Source organism: Pituophis catenifer, unplaced genomic scaffold (genome assembly GCF_029215685.1).
Source record: "Pituophis catenifer annectens isolate HBS135680 unplaced genomic scaffold, rPitCat1.0.hap2 SCAF_3, whole genome shotgun sequence".
Classification (NCBI taxonomy): Eukaryota; Metazoa; Chordata; class Lepidosauria; order Squamata; family Colubridae; genus Pituophis; species Pituophis catenifer.
In genome coordinates this window covers 21,279,480-21,303,207 of record NW_027256883.1, presented here as the reverse complement: position 1 = coordinate 21,303,207, position 23,728 = coordinate 21,279,480, and the positions used below count along the sequence as shown (strand labels likewise).

At 35.6% G+C, this 23,728-nt stretch overlaps 1 protein-coding gene across 1 annotated transcript in view; it reads right to left on the bottom strand.

Annotated features, from left to right (window-relative positions):
• The window catches only part of CSMD3 (CUB and Sushi multiple domains 3), a 700,075-nt gene that overhangs the window by 92,791 nt on the left and 583,556 nt on the right, over positions 1 to 23,728 (bottom strand). Inside the window, exons 44-49 of the mRNA XM_070942050.1 lie at positions 20,818 to 20,963; positions 19,144 to 19,224; positions 16,029 to 16,142; positions 10,275 to 10,463; positions 9,870 to 10,016; positions 8,077 to 8,265 (exon numbers count right to left, since the gene is read on the bottom strand). Coding sequence (XP_070798151.1) covers positions 8,077 to 8,265; positions 9,870 to 10,016; positions 10,275 to 10,463; positions 16,029 to 16,142; positions 19,144 to 19,224; positions 20,818 to 20,963 — 866 coding nt within the window. The remainder of the gene's footprint in view (positions 1 to 8,076; positions 8,266 to 9,869; positions 10,017 to 10,274; positions 10,464 to 16,028; positions 16,143 to 19,143; positions 19,225 to 20,817; positions 20,964 to 23,728) is intronic.

Here is a 23,728-nt window from a genome sequence, read left to right as displayed (position 1 = left end):
AGGATTTGATTAAACGGGCAAACTTGATTTCTATGTTTATTATCTCTAATATTCAGAAATAGAATTGTAATTCAGATATGAAAATATGACTAAAAATGCCTGGCAGGATTGCAGCATCAAAAATAATGCATCATTCAGACTTTTTTTCTTTTCTTTTTCACAAATTGCTTCTGTGGTGGAATGTAGTCTGATTTTTTCTGTGGTGGAATGTAGTCTGGATTCCAGGAAGGGGGTGGGCTGTATTCCAGAGGAGCAAGAGACAGCAAAGTTTAGATAGTATTCTTGGCAGGAAGAGGGTCAAGACATGTCCTCCGTAAAGGTTCTCAAAGTATATTTTTAATTATGCAAGTAATCTGCTTTAGTTTGGCAAGATTTCGTCTATACATGAGGAACAATTAAAGGAAACTGCTTAGAAGAAACTCAGCATGTCTTTCTTAGTTTTTGGTGCTTGACATCATCAAACTTCACTTCATTGTCCCTTTGCAGTGTCTGAAGCCAGAAAAACTCCCAATCTATACAATAGGCTTAAGTTCCAACTACTTAGGATTCAAATGCTTTCATGTCTTTCTGGCTCTATTAGATTATTTTTCTTCAGAACTCTTACATTTCAGATTGAAAATTTGATTTTATTAAACAATATACTAAGTATTATTTATTTAGTCATCAAAAGGTTGGCTTCTTTTAAATATGATTGAAAATATAACTGCTTTGGGCTTTTGAGCAGAATGGGACCAACTGAAAGAAGAGAACTTCCTCAGTGCCAACACAATCTTCCAGAAGTTGAAAACTCAAGGAAATGCAAAGGCATCACGATTGGAAAGAAAGATTTTTTTCCCTCCTGAACAGGAAAAGTGGAGCAGGTTCTATAATGATGTTTTAGAAGAACTCTTGTTTCATTCCCATATAAAGGCTTCAGGTGATATGTTCAACTGCTTGCTGTTTTTATTACAAAGAACCATTTCAAAAGGCTATGCTGCTGCAGTTTTTACTAGCTGGCTAATTTAGCAGCATAGCATCACTACTGGTCTCTGGGCAATCATTTGGTGAATAACACATTTTTTTTTTCCTCCCGATACTTTCTTTTGCAAATTATTTGCTCTATTTTCTTACTGGGTTAGATTAGCAGAATATTTCTTGATACCATTTCATTCAAGTAGTTTCCCATAAAGGTTTTCAGCATTCTGTCAGAAGTGTTATTCATTTCCCTCAAAAAATAGAATGCCTCAAACAATACAAACTGAAGACCAAGGTCAGCCTATTCACTTCCCCATCTCTTTTATAGCTTTGAATTTTATACCTGCCAATCAGCATTGATAGAATAAATTATAACACTGAAAAGAAACAAAAGAGATTATTTGTTCAAGTTTTGAAACGATGCTTCCTTGTCACTGATGCTTATTTAATAGACACGTTTTTTAAGAAGTTAATACATTCTGTGTAAGGGGAAATGCAATAGATATGTATGTGTGGAATATTTTCCCCCCCACTTGCTAGAGAATTTTCCTGATGGTAAAAATAAAATATCTGTGTCTTTGTATGTGCATATTTCAAAACCAAGTCCAATAAAACAAACTAGTTCAATGAAATTAAAGCAAACGGGGAACTACTGATTTTGAAGTCATTAAAAGTATTCTAGGACCCATAGAGAATCATCCTTGGAAGAGTTCATATAAGAATCCATCTGCTTCCAACAATCTGGTGTTTGTAAAAAATAGCTGTTGAAAAAGACTCTATATTTTATTAGCCTCTTACTCCTATTTTACAACCCTAAGAAATAATGTTCAGTTTGCATGATGTGCAGTGTACATGTTTAAATAACATTGCATCAGTGTCAGGTTTAGGCTAAGGACAAATTGGCATTGGCTTAGGATGCCACCTCTCCTTCAGAATCATGCAAATCGTTACATCAGCAGATGGTAGCACCATCAGCCAAAGCAGACTAGGAATCTCATATACCCCTGAGTCAGCATTGAATTATACATAGCATTCCTCAACATCTTCTTTTTTTCAGCAGTGGGTACTGCTCAGAGGAATCAGGACCATCAGTTTGAAGTTCTATCCATATTGTTTAACATGTTGATTTTACTGAATTCTGTCAGAATATTCATGAACTGGAATACGGCATGGTAACAAGGTCAGCCAATGAATAGGCATAGCAACTAAGTCAGCCAATGAGGACTATTTGGAAACTGAAACTGGAAGGAGTCTGGGTGTGGCTCTGTATTTAGCTCTGAGCTCTAAAGCTGCAAACTAGTCTGAAACCCATCTCTGCTGTTCTCTCCTCTGCCTGTGTTTTTTGCCTGTAATTCTCTACCACGTTGGAAGAATCTGCTGTTGGTATTGTTACATTTATATATAAAGAGAAGTTAATGAATTCTGCTAAATCAATTACCTGTGTGTGCTTTCTGGGTTTGATTTTTGCAACAAACTGACAAATTCGCTTAGCTATTCATCAAATAGTAATTTTCAGGTGGTGAAGATAACATAAAGGCCATCTGATTACTTGTAATAATGGCAAGACTCAACACTCTTACTTTTGGAAATTATTCATCATAATTGAGGTAGCAAGACAAATAGAAAGCAAAGACATGCTGATTTATGTAGTACCCTATCTCTGCCTGATAAAAGGGACCTCTCTTTCTGTTAATCTAAGATTAGAACTAGCACTTGCATTATCACCATTAGTGGACATACTTATCAAATCAATCAAACCAAACAAAAAGCCAAAAAGGGAACAAAAAGACCTAAACTCTTCCTCACTAGCAATCAAAACACCTCCTCACCAGCAATCAAATAAGCAGAGATTAACACTAAGGTTAATATGTCTATGTAGATTCTCAGTCATCTAGGTCATGGTTGTCCACACCCATTTGCACTATTCTGGTGACCCTGACAACAAAGATAAACCTTCCAGGTGCCCTCAACAGCTTGCTAAAAGGATGCAAATAACTAGCTGTCTGCAAGGAGTATAAATCCTTCCATTCCCCACCATTCGCTCAGAACTGAAGAAGCTTCTTACATGAGAAGCGAAAAATCTTCAAAGAAAAACCAGAAAGTCCTGTTGCTTCTTGAAAAAATACCTTTGGGACCAAGATTAATACTAGACAAAAGATAAGAAGTAAATAAAAGCTCAATCAAATAACTACCAACTCAGACAAACAGCCTAATCAAGGAACCACCAAGAACACTCCATCAATACTGACGGAGTAAGCCACTAGTACCATATATAAAAAGAGAGCAAACCCCACTCCCTTCTAGCACTGATGATGTTACCTAGCATGATAATAAAACATCTGCAAGAAAACAATCAAACTAGAGAGGGCCAAGCATCCCACACCATCATTATTAATTTATAATTATTCAGGTTTCAAACAACTTCTGTATATAAAGAATGTCCAAGTCAAGAGTTATTTCCCTTTAATTGAATTAAAGGGAATCCAATATCTTTAATTGATCAAACTTTGTACAAAAACTATGCATGTTTTGAACATTGTTTGGAAGAGGTATGGCAAAGTATGAGTTCAGCATCTCTTTGAAGCCATAACACTTTTTTTTTTTTTAAATTGATTTATATGCCGCCCTTCTCCAGAGACTCAGGGCGGCTTACAATGCGTTAAGCAATTTTCTGATTTCCAAATGAGTTTTGCCATAGGATGCTGCTGTATTAATGAATTGAATAACAGACATGGCTTTTTTCGTACATCAAATACTCAGAGACACATTTGTTTTCCAGATTACATGGGAATCTAAAAAAGAGACATCTGTTTTAAAAATACATTGCTCTTCTCCTTGTTTCAAAACTTTTTTTTCTAAAATGTTTTTGAAGTGTACACTGAATATGCTACTTTCCTTTAGATTCAGAAAGATAAAAATAGATTTTTTAAAAAATATCCAAGTTAATTTGTGGATTGATTCACAAATATAGGCACAGACAAAGGTTTTTATTATTATTATTGCTACTTGGGATTCCAAGAATTAGAATGAAAAAAACAACAACAATATTCAAACAGTCCTGCAAAGCTAAACTAGAACAGAACAGAACAGAACTTTATAGGGCTAGGACAGACTGACCCCAAAACATTTTGCATATAGCTACATTATGCATGGATTACCAAGACATAACCAAGTCAAATAGATATAATTTAGAGACAGCTCAGCTAAGAAAGTCACATTGTCCTTAAGTTCTCAAATACACTGGCATTTGTACAGCATTTTGCTATTTTTATAAATCAACAAATAATCAACATAAGTGTTTTAAAATAAACTTGATTTCAATAAATTTAAATGAGGCCTTCTGTTTGGAACTCTTTAGTCTTTTAAGAAATGGATCTCAGGAAATTTCAACTCCTAAAAATCATGCCTCCACCAGTAAATGTCTTGCATAAAATTGAGAAAACATTCTGCTGGCATTTTTCTATGTGCCTATTCACTTGTATATGTCTAAATTGCAAATGTTCACCATACATGTGTATTAATACATATTCATGCTTTAGGTGGGAAAATGCATTTGAAGGAAATTCATATTAAAAATAATGAGTGTTATTATGAGTGGTATAATATGAGTGGTAATATGCAATATAATTTTCATGAAGCTGGATATAATGAAATGATTTCCAGACAATGCTGTATGAGATGAACATCAGCAAATATTCATTGTTTTATATGGCATTATTTGGATATCATTTCACCAATTCATTTAGGATTATTTAAGAAGATTAGTTTGCCATTTAGATTAAGAATGACAATAATATTCCAGTCGCCTAGAAAACATTATATGCTTAATTAAACAATACAAAACAAAACATTAGTGATTAAATAATACTGCAGTTAATAATAATAAAATAATCGCCAAACAATTGGAACATCTCTTGAACACAATTGGCATTGACAAAATCACCATCAGTCAATTACAAAAGGCAGCTAAATAGCTTACATCATGTAATAAAACCTTTAAAACCATCAAACAACATCTGCTTATCCTGAGATTTTTAGGAAGGCCTTAATAGATGGATAACAATGCCAAATCCAGTCTAAACATCTAGCCGATTGTACAACTAACTATAATAATAAAAGAAGACAATGTGGATAATTTGTGGCAGTACTAAGGGAATAGTAGAATAAAAGACAAAGAATTGGAGAAGATCAGAAAGTATCAAGATTTGAAAATCAAAGTTGAAACATTATGACATAAACCAGCCATGGTGGTCTCAGTGGTTATTGCCACATTGGATTCCAATGAAAAATTCTTGGAGACCACTTAAAAAATCTACATATTGACAAAATTTACATGTGTCAATTACAAAAGGCCACTCTGACTAGATTCACACATATACTACACTGATCCTACAACATCCTAAGTTCTTGAGTTATAACTTGAAACTTATGAAGGCCAATATCAGCTAAAGAACTGGCAGCTGTGATTTTACATTATAGTGAATGTAATAATGATAATGAAAAAAGGAATATAAAATTCATTTTCAACTTGATACAAATGAAAATCATGCACCAAATATGAAAACAAAAATAAAACAAATTAAAAAGTTATTGTACTTTGTGTTTAAGCTAGGTTGATAAAAAAGATTTCAATATTAATTAATTTGCCAATGCTTATATTCTGCTTATCTCCAATATGTGGAGTGGCTAATATCCAAATAATAAAACTCACAAAATAATCATAATAATGAAACTCATAAAATAGAATTAAGATAATAATAATTAAAACAAAAAACAATGTGATATCCAAGGGTTACAAGCAACCCATGATAGACTTCTAAATCTCCAAATGCTACATCTGGGTTTTTTCCCCCCGAAGTGCATTCATTAACATTGTAAAAATGTTATTTAGCATCACTCTGAAATACTCCTTCCTTCTAATGACATAAAATACATATTTCAAAAAGCCATTAAACAGATAAAATAATAGAAATGTAGAAATATCATAACTATGATAGCATTTTTAGAATTAATGATGTTTTGGTATAGGAAAATGTAACTGAGGAAAATAAAATAAAAACACGTTTGCATTTGTTTCAATAATCTGAAATTCATAATCTTTTCTGAGTTTTGAGTTATAGTAATTGAAAACATATTCTTTGTTTTGCTGTTAAGTATTTCCATTAAACGGTATTACATTGATTATGGCTGCAATGAAAATGCAGGAGGGGATACATTCAGAATGTCGGTCATTCTAAATGTCAGTCAACAGTCAATTTATTTGGATGAGTTTTATTTTATTATTTTATTTATTCCATTTCTATAGCTGCCCAGATCAATCAATGACTCTGGATGGTTTACAATTCAGAAAATATATTACAATTAAAACATTAAAAACACTTAAAAGAACACAAAAAAAACCCATCCAAATTAAATATATATAGCAGCCAAGAGATACTTGGCCAATTAGCAATAAAGCCAGGAAATGCAGCCCCTGACACATTCAGCACTCCAGGCTTGGGAACATAGCAGATTTTTAGGACCTTAAAAAAGACTTAGAAGGTGGGGTCATTCTAATGTCCAATGGGAGGATGTTCCACAGAGCAGAGGCCACCGCAGAAAAAACTCATTTTCTACTCCCTACACTCCCAACACTCTTTGGCTGACGGAATCTGCAGCATGCCCATTTGGCTAAATTGAGTTAGAGGAGTACTGACTCTTGGAAAAAAGATGATTTCTCCAGGTAATTCATTCCTAAACCATGTAGATTAAAAGTTAAAAGTTCTGGCCAGGATCTTAACAAAAGTGAGTTTGAAATCTTATTGTGAGCATCTCTCATAGGACAGCATTCCATAGACAAGACACCATGATAGCGTCCTTTCTCCAATCACCAATATTCTAATGTCCAAGATGATGAGACAGAAAGGCATTTATTAAATTCCAGTGTGAACATTAAATCTCATAAGTTCTGATATCAGTTAACAACTTTTGATCTTTTGTTGCATATGAAGTTCCCACTGATGATAATCGAGAAAAAACTGTTCTCTTAAGTGATCACCAGTGTGATTTAAAAATAAGAACTGCTCACTTTGCCTCATACCATCATTTCTATGTGGTAACCTATTGCCTGAGTAAGCTCCAGTGGATGAAGATCTATGATAAAGACCATAAGACTCCATTTATTCTGGACCTCAGTCATCTTCAATTAGCCACAATGGTGCCAAAATGAAGAAATGGGTATCATGGTGTCACAATACCTTTTCCATACTTGCATCACAGTTTACATGCAAGTGGATAATGTCAAGTCTTTTGCCACTTGACCTCCTCATGTGCCCATCTATAGATGCCTCAATTTAGAAACAATGCATACTATTAATTGTGACTGGAAAGCAACTGACAAACCATTTATATTTCATGAACTGGAGATACATGTACTCTTTAACTGGCTGCTGTGTGCTATATTAAGGAAAGTAAGCAGGACTACCCATGAACTAGAATAAAATAAAAGGATTGATTGGCATTTGTAGAAGTATCCAGAAATAGTCTTGAAAAAAAATATGGGGCAGTAATTAAGCCTTCCCCCAATAAGAAAGGAGTAAAGAAGAAACTTAAGAAATTCACCTTCAACCACAACAATACAGAAGCACACAATAGATACAAACTTAAGGTAAACCACTCCAAAGTCAATTGCAGAAAATACGACCTCAGCAACAGAGTGGTAAATGCCTGGAATGCACTACCTGACTCTGTGGTTTCATCCCCAAACCCCCAAAACTTTAACCTTAGACTGTCTACTGTTGACCTCACCCCATTCCTAAGAGGTCTGTAAGGGACGTGCATAAGCACACCAATGTGCCTACCGTCTCTGTCCTAATGTCCTCATTTATTTGTATCCTTATCCTGTATTCATAATCATGTTTATACTTATATCTGCTATTTTATAAATGTTTGACAAATAAACAAACAAACAAACAAACAAATAAATCTACCAGGCTTTCAAAATTCTGTTTTTATAGCTAGTCTCCATAAAGTAGAGTTCTAGTATTTTTTTGTAATGTCTGTTTCCTGACCTGGTCTACTTCAAAGGGCTAACATTATCAGAGCCAAACAATGAGAATGTAAATTTGTAATGAAATTCTTAACCTTGACAGGCTGGTACAGGTACATCCCATGCATAGTATCCAAGGGGAGATTTTCTACACACAGCAGTACTTTTCCCAACGAGACGGAATCCTCGGTCACAAGCCCAGCGAACCATGCTGTTGAGTTGCCCTCCTGTCTGGCTTACAATGAAACCGTGAGGTGGTGACTCTGGAGTACTGCAGTAAACAGCTTGAAAAATGGAACAAAAGAAACAATGCATGAATTTCTTCCTCTCATGGATGTTAATTATTGCACTGTTTAATACCAGACAGGTGTCTGCAGGAATTATATGTGTGATTGCATTTTAGTAATGATGCTACAAACAACGGGAAAATAAAACTGCTTGTAAACTACAAAAATAAATCCATTTATCTTGGGTTCATATTACAAGAGATCTTTACCCTGGCATCATTTCTCTTCTGGGGAAATGGGAATCATGGAAAGACAGAAAGTAAGATCTATATAGCTAAACTAAAGTTCCAATAAGCCAACAGGATGTTGCAACTTCCAATGTTCTTACAACCATGTGTAAAGGGATATTGCAAATATCAGTATTGAAATAAATCTTATAAATAAGAACCAAAGAGTTTTGCATTTTTTCCCAAATTCTGACATTATGAATTTTCCCATTTGTAAAAAAAAAAAAAAAATCACTTACAAATACAATTTTACTTATACTGTATTAACTGTCATCTGTTTAATTTTTCCATTAGAAGATTTTACACATTTGTAATTGATACTTGTTTTTAACATGAGCTCAAGGTAATTTAATATTGGAAAGAAAGATTAAGAAAGATGACATATATATGCTGGCTGGATAAAAGAAATGTCAATGCTTTTGTCAGGAAGAGAAAGACAGAGAGCCACAAAACATATTATGTGGAATATGGAAATGACTTGTTAATTTTCTACAAATGTACATCTCTCTTTCTCTTTCTTTCTCTTTCTCTTGTCCCCTCCAGTGGAGTTTTGCATAGCAGACTGTCTTTCACATCCATATCTTCTTATGAGGGGACTACTGATAAGAAAAAATGAAGAAAACTCATCTTATAATTTAAAGGTTCTTTAAGCTTCTTGAGTTGAAACCAAAATCTAAAGAAACCTAAACAGAATTACATGCTTCATGGTTGCCCACATTTCTAAACACAAATAAGCAAAAGTTTAAGAGAATGAGTTGCTATGATTTAGATGATGTTGTCACCTTCCTTGAAGGCAAACAAATTATACTGAGGTCATTTGGTGGTTGCCTACTTTGAACTAGAGAAAAAAAGAGAAAAAGAAAAGAAAGAAAGAAAAAGAAAGAAAGAAAGAAAGAAAGAAAGAAAACAAAGAAAGAGAAAAAGGAAGGAAGGAAAAAAGGTAGAAAGGAAGGAAGGAAGGAAGGAAGGAAGGAAGGAAGGAAAGAAGGAAGGAAAGTTAGAAAGAAAGAAAGAAAGAAAAAGAAAGAAGAAAGGAAGAAAGGAAGGAAGGAAGGAAGGAAGGAAGGAAGGAAAAAAAGGTAAAAAGGAAGGAAGGAAGGAAGAAAAGAAAGAAAGAAAGAAAGAAAGAAAGAAAGAAAGAAAGAAAGAAAGAAAGAAGAAAGGAAAATCATCATATCTTCTGGTTAGATATTATATTGACAATAGAACTGAACTTGCATTTAGTTGGATTTTAAAATCTTCCAAGATCTTATTTCCCCCTTCTCTATACAATTTGTCCAGCTTCCATTTCTCTTCCATCCCAATCTGCTAGTTGTTACCTTTATTAATTCTTTTGAAGTAGAGTGAAAAAAAGAAGAAGAAGGGGTGACTTACCTATGTATCTTATCCTAAAACCTTTTTTGTTGGTACCATGGTCTGCTGACCATCGGAGAAATACTTCATGGCCAGAGCTTGTTATATTGAGAGAGGAGGTATAATCTCCACTTAAGGAGATGAGCAATGGGCTATGACTATTTGGTCCTTGATCCCAGGGAACACATATGAGGAAAAAAGAAAGACCAAAATTAGAGAAATGTTAAATGTTTTTGTTGGATATATAATTATTTGAATAATGCAATATATTGCAGCCATCTGTTCATAGCATATGGAAATGTTCATTAACTGCATACATTAATTGTATGCAACAATTACACTGTGTTATTTCTGATACAATGCATAATGTAATATTATTTGCTAAAAGACCTATTATGCATTCAAAGTTGAATATCCTTTAGTTACCATCAAACACCTCAAGTATATCAAATTCTTTTTCAGTCTGGAAGAATTCATAGTAAAGGCTGATATTGTAACCCTTTTCCACTGTAATGGTCCAAGCACACATTTGAAGGTTTGGATAGCTATCTGGGTAGCCTGGGCTCAGGATCACTCCAGTTGAATCAAGGCGCAATTCATTTGCAGGACACAATACTGCAAGAGAGAGAGAGAAAGAGAGAGAGAGAGAGAGAGAGAGAGAGAGAGAGAGAGAGAGAGAGAGAGAAAGAGAGAGAGAGAGAGAGAGAGACAGAAAGAAAAACAGAGACAGAGAGACAGACAGAGAAATAAAGAGAAAAGAGACAAGAAAATGAGCTGTATACAACTGAATAACTGAAAAGATATAGGATATTTGAGGTCTTTTCAACTTGAACATCAAACACTTCACCCCAAATACATCAAAACATGGATAAATGTCTGGAAACAGTTGAGAAGAAATGTATTCAGATTCTTTTATTTGATACATTCACCTTTGTATATTTAGATAATCTTTTCTGAAATGATATCTATTTATCCAAGTATATCTTATTATGTATCAATAATTATTCCAAATAATTGTCACTTCAGATAGAATAGGGATGCAGCATTTATTGACTCTCGACATCCTTTGTGGACTGTAAATCTACACTTTGAGGAAATTTTGATCTCTTAATTTTGATGTCTACTCCTCTGCTTGCAACAGAATGCCTTATGCCACCAGGCTTGAAATTTTGGGCTTAGACAACTTAGAACTACTCTGCCTTCGATCTGACCTAAGCGTAGTGCACAAAACTATCTGCTACAACATCCTATCTGTCAATCACTACTTCAGCTTCAACCACAACAATACATGAGCACACAATAGATACAAACTTAAGGTAAACCGCTCCAAACTCGATTGCAGAAAATATGACTTCAGCAACAGCGTGGTCAATGCCTAGAATGCACTACCTGACTCTGTGGTTTCTTCCCCAAACCCCCAAAACTTTAACCTTAGACTGTCTACTGTTAACCTCACCCCATTCCTAAGAGGTCTGTAAGGGGCGTGCATAAGCACACCTACGTGCCTACCATTTCTCTCCTACTGTCTCCATTTGTTGTATCCATTTCCTGTATTCATAATCATGTTTATACTTATATCTGTTATCTTATACATGCTTGACAAATAAAATAAAATAAAATAAAATAAAATAAAATAAAATAAAATAAAATAAAATAAATAAATAAATAAATAAATAAATAAATAAATAAATAAATAAATAAATAAATAAGCCTTGCCAGACTTAAGGAGCCATGTTACTCCTTAGTTCTTGCATTTCCCTCCCCTGATAAAATGGTTCCTGGCCTCAGTCACTTTTTGAGTCTGTACATTGATACATTATGTATCTCTTGAAATGGCAGAAAGTTTGCATAGTTAAAGTAAATTACATCTTTCAATGAGGGGTTCTTGGTGCTCTCTGAGCTTGGTTGTTTTCTTGCAGATGTTTCATTGCCCAAACTAGATAACACCATTAGTGTTCAAATCTCTTAAAGATTTGAAAAAGAAAGGTTTTTCAATAGGGATAGGTTAGTTAACTACATAAAGGATTTGGTATATACTGTAGTTGTAGTATACACCAAATATATATACTTCTTCTCTTCTCTTCTTTCTTCATCCTCCAAGAAGGTGGCTCTGTGGGGACACTAGGCTGATATTCTCAGTGCTTCAAAGGTACAAAACTATTGGGGCTGTGCAAAGAGAGGGATACTTCAGTGTCAGAATATTCATGAACTGGCATAGACATGGTAACAAGGTCATGCATAGCAACTGGATCAGCCAATGAGGGTTGTTTGGAAACAGAAGCTTAAGCAAGAAGTCTGGGCGTGGCTGAGCTCTGTGCTCAGCTCTAAAACGAAACTAGTCTGCTACTGGAAGTGAAAGCAATCTCTCCTCTCTAACACATTGGAAGAATCTGCTGTTGGTATTGTAAATTTACTTCCTGTGTTATTATGTATATAAAGAAGTTAATGAATCCTGTTGAATTAGTTTACCTGTGTATGCTTTCTGGATTTGATTTTTGCAACAAACTCTGACATTGAGGACATTCAGAAAGGTGCAGGAGTTAACTCTTGTTTAATCCTTAAAACAGGTGTATTTTATCAGTCCCTAGAATCTCTCTAACCGATATACCATACATTTCAAGTGATGTAGGTGCTCCTGTCTCTAGACTGACTCTGATCAGTTCACAGTATAAGAACTAGTTTAAGAAAAAAATGAACAGTCTACATAGAAAGCGGTAAACTTGATAACATATCCTGGGATAATCAGGGCCTTATTGTCCTCCAGAACATTGTTAAGGTGAGCACCATTCAGATCTCTGAGGAAAACTCATTCCATCAGGCAGGCACCACAAGACTTAACTAAACTTCCATAAATTTAATAGAGTTTCCTTCCAGCCGAGCAAGTTGGTCATTGATCAACTGAATGGCTTGCCTGCTCTTTTTGTCTCTCTACTTAGCATATGCTTAGTATGCTTTGTGTCTGAAAATAAATGGAGCTATTTCCAAGTCTGCCCAACGGGCTTTCACTTCTTTTCCCTGGTATTGTTTTCTTTTCTCTCTTTTAGACATGCCTGCATAATTTGGAGAAAAAGAAAAGGATTCTCTGCCCCAGAAGTTACGTTTTGCTCTTTGTGAAATGATGTGCTATTCAAATATTTCAGCGTTGCTCTTTGTGAAATGATGTGCTATTCAAATATTTCAGTGGCACAGATTATTTTTATCCTTTGAGAATATAATAATTAAACCTTGCTAAATAAATGGATTAATAAACAATTCCTAGATAACGGATATTTAAAAAAAAAAGAAGTTAAGAGAATGTGCATATTTTTTTCATAAAATGCCTAGCCATTTAATAGCAAAGCTATTCACAACTAAACAGTTTTTTTAATTAAACATTTGATGACTTGAGCCATATTTCCCTTAAGTGCTTAATTGAATGTTAGTCCTAATACAGATAGACTATTACCTGTTTTCTACTATCACAATTATGATGACTGAAGAAAAAAAAAATACTATGTCAACTCTAGATTGAAAATCTATTTCACCATATGCTTGGTGAAATATGCAGGTGAAATTAAATAATACTTGACTCTCTAACTCTTTCCCTTCAAGGAATTAATTTTTGTGTTCTATAAAGCTTCTTCTCTGCAATAGAGTAAGATGACAGAGATATAAGTTTCTAGGTTGAGGATAGAATAAATATTTTAAAAAGTCAAATTGATGGTCAATTTGATTGAAGCCCATTATTGTTACACAGTATATATTTCTGATGTTGATACATATACTGTAGTTCTGATCAATGGTAAAAGGTACCATCCAAACACATGTAAGATGGATGATGAAACCTATGAGCTGCTCCTCCCATAGACAGGAACGGCTTAAATTATCCTTATAAGGCAACATTCACAATGAGCTGAACTGATCTTGAATGGCAACAGGTAGAAGAATCAGTAAAAGCAAATTGTTCCTCTTCACCAGTAGTGGGTTTCAATTTAGTTTGCTACTGGCTCGCTCGTGCACGAGTGCTCGCACACAACTCTTCTGCCCATGTGCAGAAGCATCTGGGTGGGTGGAGACTCCCGCCACCGCCGCTACCAGTTTGCATGATCCAGGGCAAACCAGTAGCAACCCACTATTGCTGTTCACCAATATATGTCAAATATACCAGGTCTGGTATAGTATGAGGGTATAAATATTAAGATATCACGGGTTGGTATATCTAATATTCCATTGTAAACTATAATTTCCAATGTGTCTGCCTTTTTCCTTTGCTTTGTGTATGCAATGTAGTAGACCAAAGAAATATAAGCTCTGATTCTGCTTTTGATGAGGGCTACTCAGCATTACGGCAATCCAGGATACACCATTTATTGCATGCAAATAAAATTATATCTCTTCAGAGTGATTTGATAGCTTTAGGCAAGCCAGGCACAACACCATCTTCTAGAATATTTTTTCTAAACCTCTCTACATGTACCTCTGGATGGAAGATAAAATGAGAACAAAATAGCATCTATTCTTTTATTAGGAATGTAGACAGTGATTATGACTTATCTTTAATTGAGTTGCTAGGTGTGGATTTTTAGCAATATGTTCGAAAGGTCAATATTTCTAATAAAAGGAGTAGCAATTTCCAGGTTTCAGCAGTTTCAATTAAAGGTATTAAGAATGATGAATACCTACGAGTTCAAGAACCTTACATATTAAGTGACAATAGACTAAGCATATTGTAACATTATCATTTAATAAAAAAAATGAAATTTTCTCTGCATCTTTTGTATTTAATAAAATACAGTTAATAAAAATATATCAGAAAATGAATGTTTAGGAAACTTCTGATCTGTTCATAGATACCTTATTTCTGTCCCTAAGCATTACACAGCTTCTGATTTGAGTTTCCTCAACTTGCTTTTTTGAAAAATAACCAAAGATTATTTTTTTAATGGAAATTTTCAAGATCATTGCTTTTCCACTCATAGATGGGACAGGATGGGATGGGATGGGATGGGATGGGATGGGATGGGATGAGAAGATAGAACATGAGTAATTGCAATCCCTTGGTGGATAATTCATTCATTCATTTGTTTGTTTGTTCATTGAACTAATACACCACTTATCTTTTTCAAATGGTCTCAATAAGTTTTGGAAAGTTTTTGCTAAATAGTATCTCCCCCTCCCACAAATGGCTGATTATTATTTTGATTGAAAAGGGTCAAGTGACATTTGAAATAAACAAGTTATTAAAGGTATGGATTACCAAATGAATAGAATTTCATGGAGCACCCTCGAAAGAAAAGAATACTATATTATTTGTAGCATAAAAACTAAAGGAGAGCTGGTGCCAATCTAGAACATTTAAATCATTTAAATTTGAATCTACCACAACTATGAGGAATAAGTTTGGCTAAAAAATAAGGACTGTCCCAAAGTCATTCAGTGAATTTTTATGTCTACATATGAACTTCAGTCATGGATCTTTCTAATCCTAGTCTAACATCTTAGCCACCTGGTCACTCAATTGTTTAGTCACTTCTGACTCTTCATGATTTAATGGACAACTATTTTCCAGGATTGTCTGTCAGCTACTTTGAAGTCTTGTAAGTGTGTGCTTTGACATCAGTAATTACAGTCAGCCATCTCACCTTTTGTCAGCTTCTTTCTTGATTGCCATCAAATTTTCCAAACAGCTTCTTAAAAGCTTCTTGTTCTACAGTATATGTCCAAAATATTTAAGCTTTATCTTTATTATTAGTGCTCCAGTGAACAAACTGATTTTACTGTGTCTGGTATTTAATGATTTGCTCTTTTTGATGTTCAACAATTCTCTCCAGAAGCACAGTTTTAAGGCACCAGATTTTCATCATTCACTGTTTCTGATGGTCTAGTTTTAATAGCCATATATTATGATTGAGAAGACCATGGCTGCAATACTATTTGTGTTCTCTTACCCATAGCACAGGGTAAGAAAAAGGAAAGGAAATAAGAAGGCAATGCACATAAATCACTTTTGAATAAATGCTTTCAGGGATGGTTCACATTTGCCCCCTGGATATTCCTCAACTTCAATTCAAACTTAGTCAGTATTCCCATTATATATATGATTCTCCCCTGGTGTTTATCGATGCTAACTAAATAGTACATGCAGGACATCAAAGTAAGCAAATATATACTAAAAATATTTTTTTAAAAAGAGTTTAAAACCTTGGCAAGAAGGTGGTGTGCCATCCATCTGCAATCTCTCTCCTAGTCGACATGTCAGAATTTCATTACCAACTAATGTAAAACCTGGTAGACACTGGTACCTTATTATGTCCCCTGCATAATAAAAAAAGGAGGAAAAGAGAAAGATTGTAGTTAAACAGCAATTAATGTAGACTTTCAGTGTTGACAATAGCATTGATTAATAAAGCACGTTTCCCACCCTATATAATGTGAAAATGACCACTAGCACAAATAGGTTCCATTAGACAGAGGAAATGATGTGGCAAATAAGCCACCTAATTTGTCATTTCATGCCAGCTATGCTATTAATGTGACTCACACATTTGCATGATCATGAATTTGTGGAGTTGAAAAGTTTTATATTTTGTTGTAGCTGTTTCAGCCATTAAAAAAGAACATCTATTTTTCTTATTTCTAGTACTAGTTTCAGAAATTATATATCTATAATAGCCATCAAGTCAATGTTGACTCTTCATAACCACATAAATAGATTTTTTCCCATGATAGACTCGTAGATAAATAGATTACCAAAAGTCAGGCCCCACAGACAATTTATTACATTACATTTTTTTTTTAGTTGGTTGGTGACCATTTTCTTCTAAATATTTCCTTATATAGTATATTTGATGCTTGAACTTTGAACATTCCTAAGCACAGTAACTTTCCCCGGAATCAATCAATCAATCAATCAATCAATCAATCAATCAATCATCAGTCTATCTGTCTGTCTGTCTGTCTGTCTGTCTGTCTGTCTGTCTCCCTGTCTATTTATCCATCTAGAGTGTCTTTCAATACACTTTATATATGTTAATAAATGCATTTTATAATTAAAACTGAAGGAACTAAATACATGAACTGTCCTATAGATGTTACAATTAATTACTATGCATGAATTGATAGGATAGTGCAATGCATTAGAAAGGCACATATAGCAAAACATGTTGCTTAAATGAAACATGCCTCTTTAGAGCATTAAAGCAGTCCATCCTCTGGAAATCTTGCACATCTGTGAATGCTCTGCATAATTGTGCTTGCATAGCACTTTTGCTTCCTTGCTCTGAACAGAAATGTTCTCCATGTATATGAAAAAATGCACAGAGAATCAAGAAAACATTCTTTGGCGATTTTATTCAAGCATTTAAATGTTTCCAGAGTACATGGCTACTTTCATGCTTCTAGAGAGCCTAACATTTAATAAAAAACCTTGTTTTAATTCTTTGCAGAGCTGTGGTACTTGGCAGTATTTACCAATATTCTATTTTCCACATATCTGAATGTTTCCCTACTTTAGCGTCAACATCTTTAGAGAGAACACAATCTGAAATAGCTGTACCCATAAGCAGCAGAATGATTTCTTAAAACCTTTACAGAAAGGGAACATCTGATCGAACAAGCAAACTGGTTTTAAAGAAAATAGTCTTGAGCATTTAACCAGGTAATGGACATCAAATTGCCTCTGGCTGTACATGTCTGCCTCCTCCATCTGCACATTTTGCTGTTTAGTATCACAGCCAAACCCTATTGGCCAGATGAAGAATGCCACAGAGTGCAGAAGGTTTTACAACAGCAGTCAACTGAAGTATCTCAGAGGGACCATATAACTATAAAGAATGGCTATGGTAAAAATAGAAAAGGGCTCTTTGGATATACCTGGAGTGTCTGGGGAATTTTATAATAGGATGTCTTGATGCAGTTTCATTACTGATAAAATCAGCCTTGAATAGCTGAAATTACTTCAAGGTGTGTGAACAATTTAAAAATAGAAAATACTGTTTTTGCCACGAGCCAATTTAAGTGTTAAGCACTCTATTTTGGGAAAGAAAAATATGACTCTCTCTCTTTCTCTTTCTTCCATCTATCTATCTATCTATCTATCTATCTATCTATCTATCTATCCATCCTGTTTCCCCTAAAATAAGATATCCCCTGATAATAAGCCTTTTGAGCACATGCACTAAAATACCCCACCTCCAAAAATAAGCTCTCCCTGAAAATATTTAAATACCCCCCCCTCCGAAAATAAGCTCTCCCTGAAAATATTTAAATGCATGCACAGCCAGTCCCTGCCATTTCCTTTGGTTAGGGTTAGGGAGACAGAGCTGGAAATCAGGTAAGACAGCAAGAGGAGTCCCGTCTTGCTCCATGTGCCCCAAAATAATAAGACATCCCTGAAAATAAGGCCAAGCACTTATTTCGGGGTTCAAAAAATATAAGACAGGGTCTTATTTTCAGGGAAACATGGTATCTATCATCTATCTATCTATCTATCTATCTATCTATCTATCTATCTATCTATCTATCTATCTATTATCTATCTATCTATCTATCATTATCTATCTATCTATCAAAATCTAACTATCTAGCTATCATAGTTCTTGATTTATAGCCATTAATTTAGCGATCCTTCAAAGTTACAACGTACTGAAAAAGTGACTTGTGACTGTTTTTCACACTTATGACCTTTCCAGAATCCCCTTGGTCACATGTTCAAAATTCAGATGCTGGGCAACTGGCCCGTATTTATGACAGGTGCAATATCCCAGCTATGACCACCTTCTTCAACCTTCTGAAGCGTAAAGTCAATGGGGAAGCTGGATCCACTTAACAACCATGTTAAGTACTGCAGGCTACTTCTGCTGCCTGCCGGCTGCCTGCAATTTGGCAGTTCGAATCTCACCAGGCTCAAGGTTGATTCAGCCTTCCATCCTTCCGAAGTCAGTAAAATGAGGACCTAGATTGTTGAGGGCAATATGCTGACTCTGTAAACCACTTAGAGAGGGCTGTAAAGCACTGTGAAGTGCTATATAAGTCTAAGTACTATTACTATTGTTATAGTACAGTGGTGGCCAACCTTTTACTCACCGAGTGCCGAACAGGTTTGTGCAAAGCGCGGACATGCCATCCGCATGTGCTGCGTGCGCAACTGCACCATCTGTGCATGCACAAAGCTTTCGTCTGCCCCCCGTACGCTGCATGCACAACCACATCATCTGTGCATGTGCACAGCTTTCACACTTGCGTCCCACCGTGCGCTGCGCACGCAATTGCACCATCTGCGCATGCGCGTGGTTGTCTATATAAATATTAACTTTACCTATTTCAAATTCGTCATCCTCAGTCAGAACTTCAGCATTAGGTACACTAGGTGGAGGCTGACACACTCGAAGTTGATATGCTATGAAAGTAGCAGAAATGTTCCAATTAACACGCCGTTCCAGTTTATATTATAACAATAAGCACATTAGTATTGAAAAAAATATATACAAGAAATTACAGGGTCACTAGCTTGCGTCTAACATTGCTCACAAGTCTATGACAAATTATTAGATTTATAAGATTTTATGGTTTTTGTAGGGAACATATGCATCCATTTCATAAAATTTATGACAAACACCTTTATTGACATTTGTTGGTTTATTTAACATATATTGGTAAAATATATTCTCGCTATCAGTTCTGTTAATTAGATTCACAACTGTTAATCTGAACCAGAGGTGGGTTTCAGCAGGTTCTGACCAGTTCTGCAGAACTGGTAGCGGAAATTTTGAGTAGTTCAGAGAATCAGCAGTAAAAATTCTGACTGGCCCCACCCCCATCTATTCTCTGCCGCCCAAGTCCCAGCTGATCGGGAGGAAGTGGGGATTTTTCAGTAACCTTCCCCTGGAGTGGGAACATATGCATCCATTTCATAAAATTTATGACAAACACCTTTATTGACATTTGTTGGTATATTTAACATATATTGGTAAAATATATTCTCGCTATCAGTTCTGTTAATTAGATTCACAACTGTTAATCTGAACCAGAGGTGGGTTTCAGCAGGTTCTGACCAGTTCTGGAGAACTGGTAGCGGAAATTTTGAGTAGTTCAGAGAATCGGCAGTAAAAATTCTGACTGGCCCCACCCCCATCTATTCTCTGCCGCCCAAGTCCCAGCTGATCGGGAGGAAGTGGGGATTTTTCAGTAACCTTCCCCTGGAGTGGGGTGGGAATGGAGATTTTACAGTATCTTTCCCCTGCCATGCCCACCAAGCCACGCCCACCAAGCTACATCATGCCCACCAAGCCACGCCCACAGAACCGGTAGTAAAAAAATTTTGAAACCCACCACTGGTCTGAACAGATATAGCTACCAAATGTGTGCTCCTTAAAGGCTACACAGAACTTGTACCTCTGTACTACATTTCATATTATACCATTTTTATTAAAATGCTACGGTGCTTTTATTTAAAACATGCTACATTATATAATTTGTAATGAACAAAAGGTGGAATAAGATGACTTTCAAAGTATTGTTCTCCTCTCCTTGCTTCCTTCTACTCTTGATGTATGCTATAGAAATCAATGTATCATTATTATGGTTCGTTCTACATTCAGCCAGATGCTTAGACTGGATTTGGCATTTTTATCCACTTATTGAGTCCTTCCCAAGGACCTGTATTGGGAGATGTTGTTGTTTGATGGTGTTAAAGGTATCATCACAGAATGAAAGCTATTCCAAGTAAAGCTGCCTTTTGCAATTGATTGATGGGGATTTTCTCAATGCCAATGGGACATTTCAGGTACAAAGTTTGCCCTGCTCTGTTATTAGATTCTCATTCTACCTCTTGGCCTACTTATAAGTCCTCATGTTTACTGTCATACAATTATTACTGCCAAGCAGAAATAATTTATCAATCCAATTAGGAATATGTCCTTTGTGTTTATTATTATTAAAAAAGAGAAAAGAATAGACATGCACACATATCCTTCAGGTGTGCAACACTCACCATGGTAACTAAGGACGAAGAAGCCACTTGTTGTAAAATCACTATGGAACTTTATTAGAACCTGGTTTGAGGTGCTGTAGACAGATTCCAATGCAGTGTTGCCACTAAATTGACCAATTTGTGGTGAATTTTGCTCAGGTCCATCCCTAGAACAAAGAGAGAAAGAGAAACAGAGAAAAAGAAAGAGAGAAAGGAGGGAGGGAGGGAGGGAGGGAGAAAGGAAGGAAGGAAGGAAGGAAGGAAGGAAGGAAGGAAGGAAGGAAGGAAGGAAGGAAGGAAGGAAATCTCACAGTTAAATAAATTTCCATTTGCTTTAAGAAAACATTCAAGGCACATCACAAGTGAAATGAAATGAGGCTAAATTCATAGAGAGCATCTGTTTGCCTTTACATTATTTTTCTTTTTCATTACAATGGAACTTGAGATGAAATGTACACTGAAATGTACATCAACAGATGTGGAGAGGTAGATTCTGGAAAACACAATCAGTTTGTTTGGAATCCAAATAAATAAAACTAATAAATCATCATACAAAGCAAATAGCCTAGACTGAACACACCATTGTTTGTATTTAGCTAAAATAAAGTTCCACTCCATTATTTTTGTTTATACCTATTTTCTGTTACCCCTGATATACTGTATTTGTAGGAATATTTATTTTCTCATTTTGCTCTGGCCACTCGGTCTTGAAGTCTCTAGGATGGTAAATATAATATTTTTCCTCTTGTTGTTTGAAATATGGGATGTATAGTAGTTTGAACTTTTCATACTCTTTTCCATTATGTGATATGCAACATAGTATTTTACACACTCACTCACTCACCCACACACACACACACACACATACACACGCACACACAGAGCACATTTTGGAATTCACGAGATTCTTTCTAATATATTTTATAGATATTTGATATTCTGAAAACTATGTTTATAGAGTTGTTAGACACTTTTATGTTAATTTACATAAACCTTTGTTTATTGGCCCCCACGGATAGGGCTCGCAACTTGGGTGTCCTCCTGGATTCACGGCTGTCTTTAGAAGAGCATGTGACGGCCGTGACCGGGAGGATTTTTCATCAGGTTCACCTGATCTGCCAGTTGCGTCCCTATCTAGATCGGAACTCCCTACACACAGTCACTCATGCCCTCGTTACCTCTCGTCTGGACTATTGCAACGCTCTCTACATGGGGCTCCCCTTGAGGTGCACTCGGAGGCTCCAACTGGCGCAGAGTGCGGCCGCGCGGGTGATGATGGGAGCAACATGGAGTTCCCATGTAACACCCCTCCTGCGCGAGCTGCACTGGCTCCCGGTGGTCTTCCGAGTGCGCTTCAAGGTTCTGGTTATCACCTTTAAAGTGCTCCATGGCTTAGGAACTGGTTATTTACGGGACCGCCTGCTACCACCAATAGCCTCCCACCGGCCAGTACGCTCCCATAGAGAGGGGCTCCTCTGGGTGCCGTCGGCCAAACAATGTCGGCTGTCGGCCCCTAGGGGGAGAGCCTTCTCTGTGGGGGCACCTACGAACTGGAACGAGCTCCCCCCGGAGATACGTAGGATCCCAGATCTGTGCACCTTCCGCCGCGCGCTTAAGACTTTTCTATTTCATCAAACTGGCCTGGCCTAAATCTTCCCCCTTTTTAAATGTGGAAATTTTAAATTTTAAATTTGTCTTATTTATAGGGTCATGTGTAAGGCGTTTTAAATTGGGGAGCCACTTTGGATTTAATTCTGTTTTAAACGTATTTTAATGTTTGTATTGTATGTTTTTTAATTTTGGCTGTTCACCGCCCTGAGTCCTTCGGGAGAGGGGGCGGTATAAAAATCTAATAAATAAATAAAATAAATAAATAAATAAATGTAAATTGTTGTTTTCTGTAATATTAACATATCTTTAAATACGTTTGTTTTTGTGTTTGTTTAGTAATCATTGTGTAAATATTTGTTTACCATTTAAAATGAATGAATATTAAAATGAATATTTTGCATGGATTTTTAATAAGAAAGCTGCACTGCAAAATCTAAAATAAAAACTTAGAACCTTCATGTTAAGTAACTAAATTTCAATGGTTAGATGTTAATATTGCAATTATTAAAAATCATGATAGATAGATAGATGATAGATGATAGATGATAGATAGACAGACAGACAGACAGACAGACAAACAGACAATGTCTTGTCTATGTTTGATTTCATACGTTTGAATCAAATAGATAGATAGATACCGTGTTTCCCTGAAAATAAGACCCTGTCTTATATTTTTTTGAACCCCGAAATAAGTGTTTGGCTTTATTTTCGGGGAGGTCTTATTATTTTGGGGCATGTGGAGCAAGATGGGGCTCCTCTTGCCCCCTTATCTGATTTTCAGCTCTGTGTTTAAATATTTTCGGAGAGGGCTTATTTTTTTGGGGGGGGAGGCTTATTTTAGCGCATGCGCTCAAAAGCCCGATTGGGCTTATTATCAGGGAATGTCTTATTTTAGGGAAACAGGATAGATAGATAGATAGATAGATAGATAGATAGATAGATAGATAGACAGATAGATAGATAGATAGATAGATAATGTCTGGACTATGTTTTATTTCATACATTTGAAATAAGGAGACATTTGGCATATTATAATGCAATATGCTAAATGTGTAAGAATTATAGAAATAAATGTGAATTTTGATTGAGAAGCAAGTATTTGTCAGTGATGTATCAACCTTAAATGTGTTTTATCACAAGCAGGTGGAATTATGTTCAGTGATCCTTATTAATAGGTTTGGTCTTTTGAACATAAATTTACAGAATTCATAATGTAAGTTTTATAAACATGTAATCCTAGAGTTACATTTTTCAAAGATACTGCTGAAGATCTTAACTGTAACTCTAACCCTAACTTATAGTGAACAATATTAATAGTGTG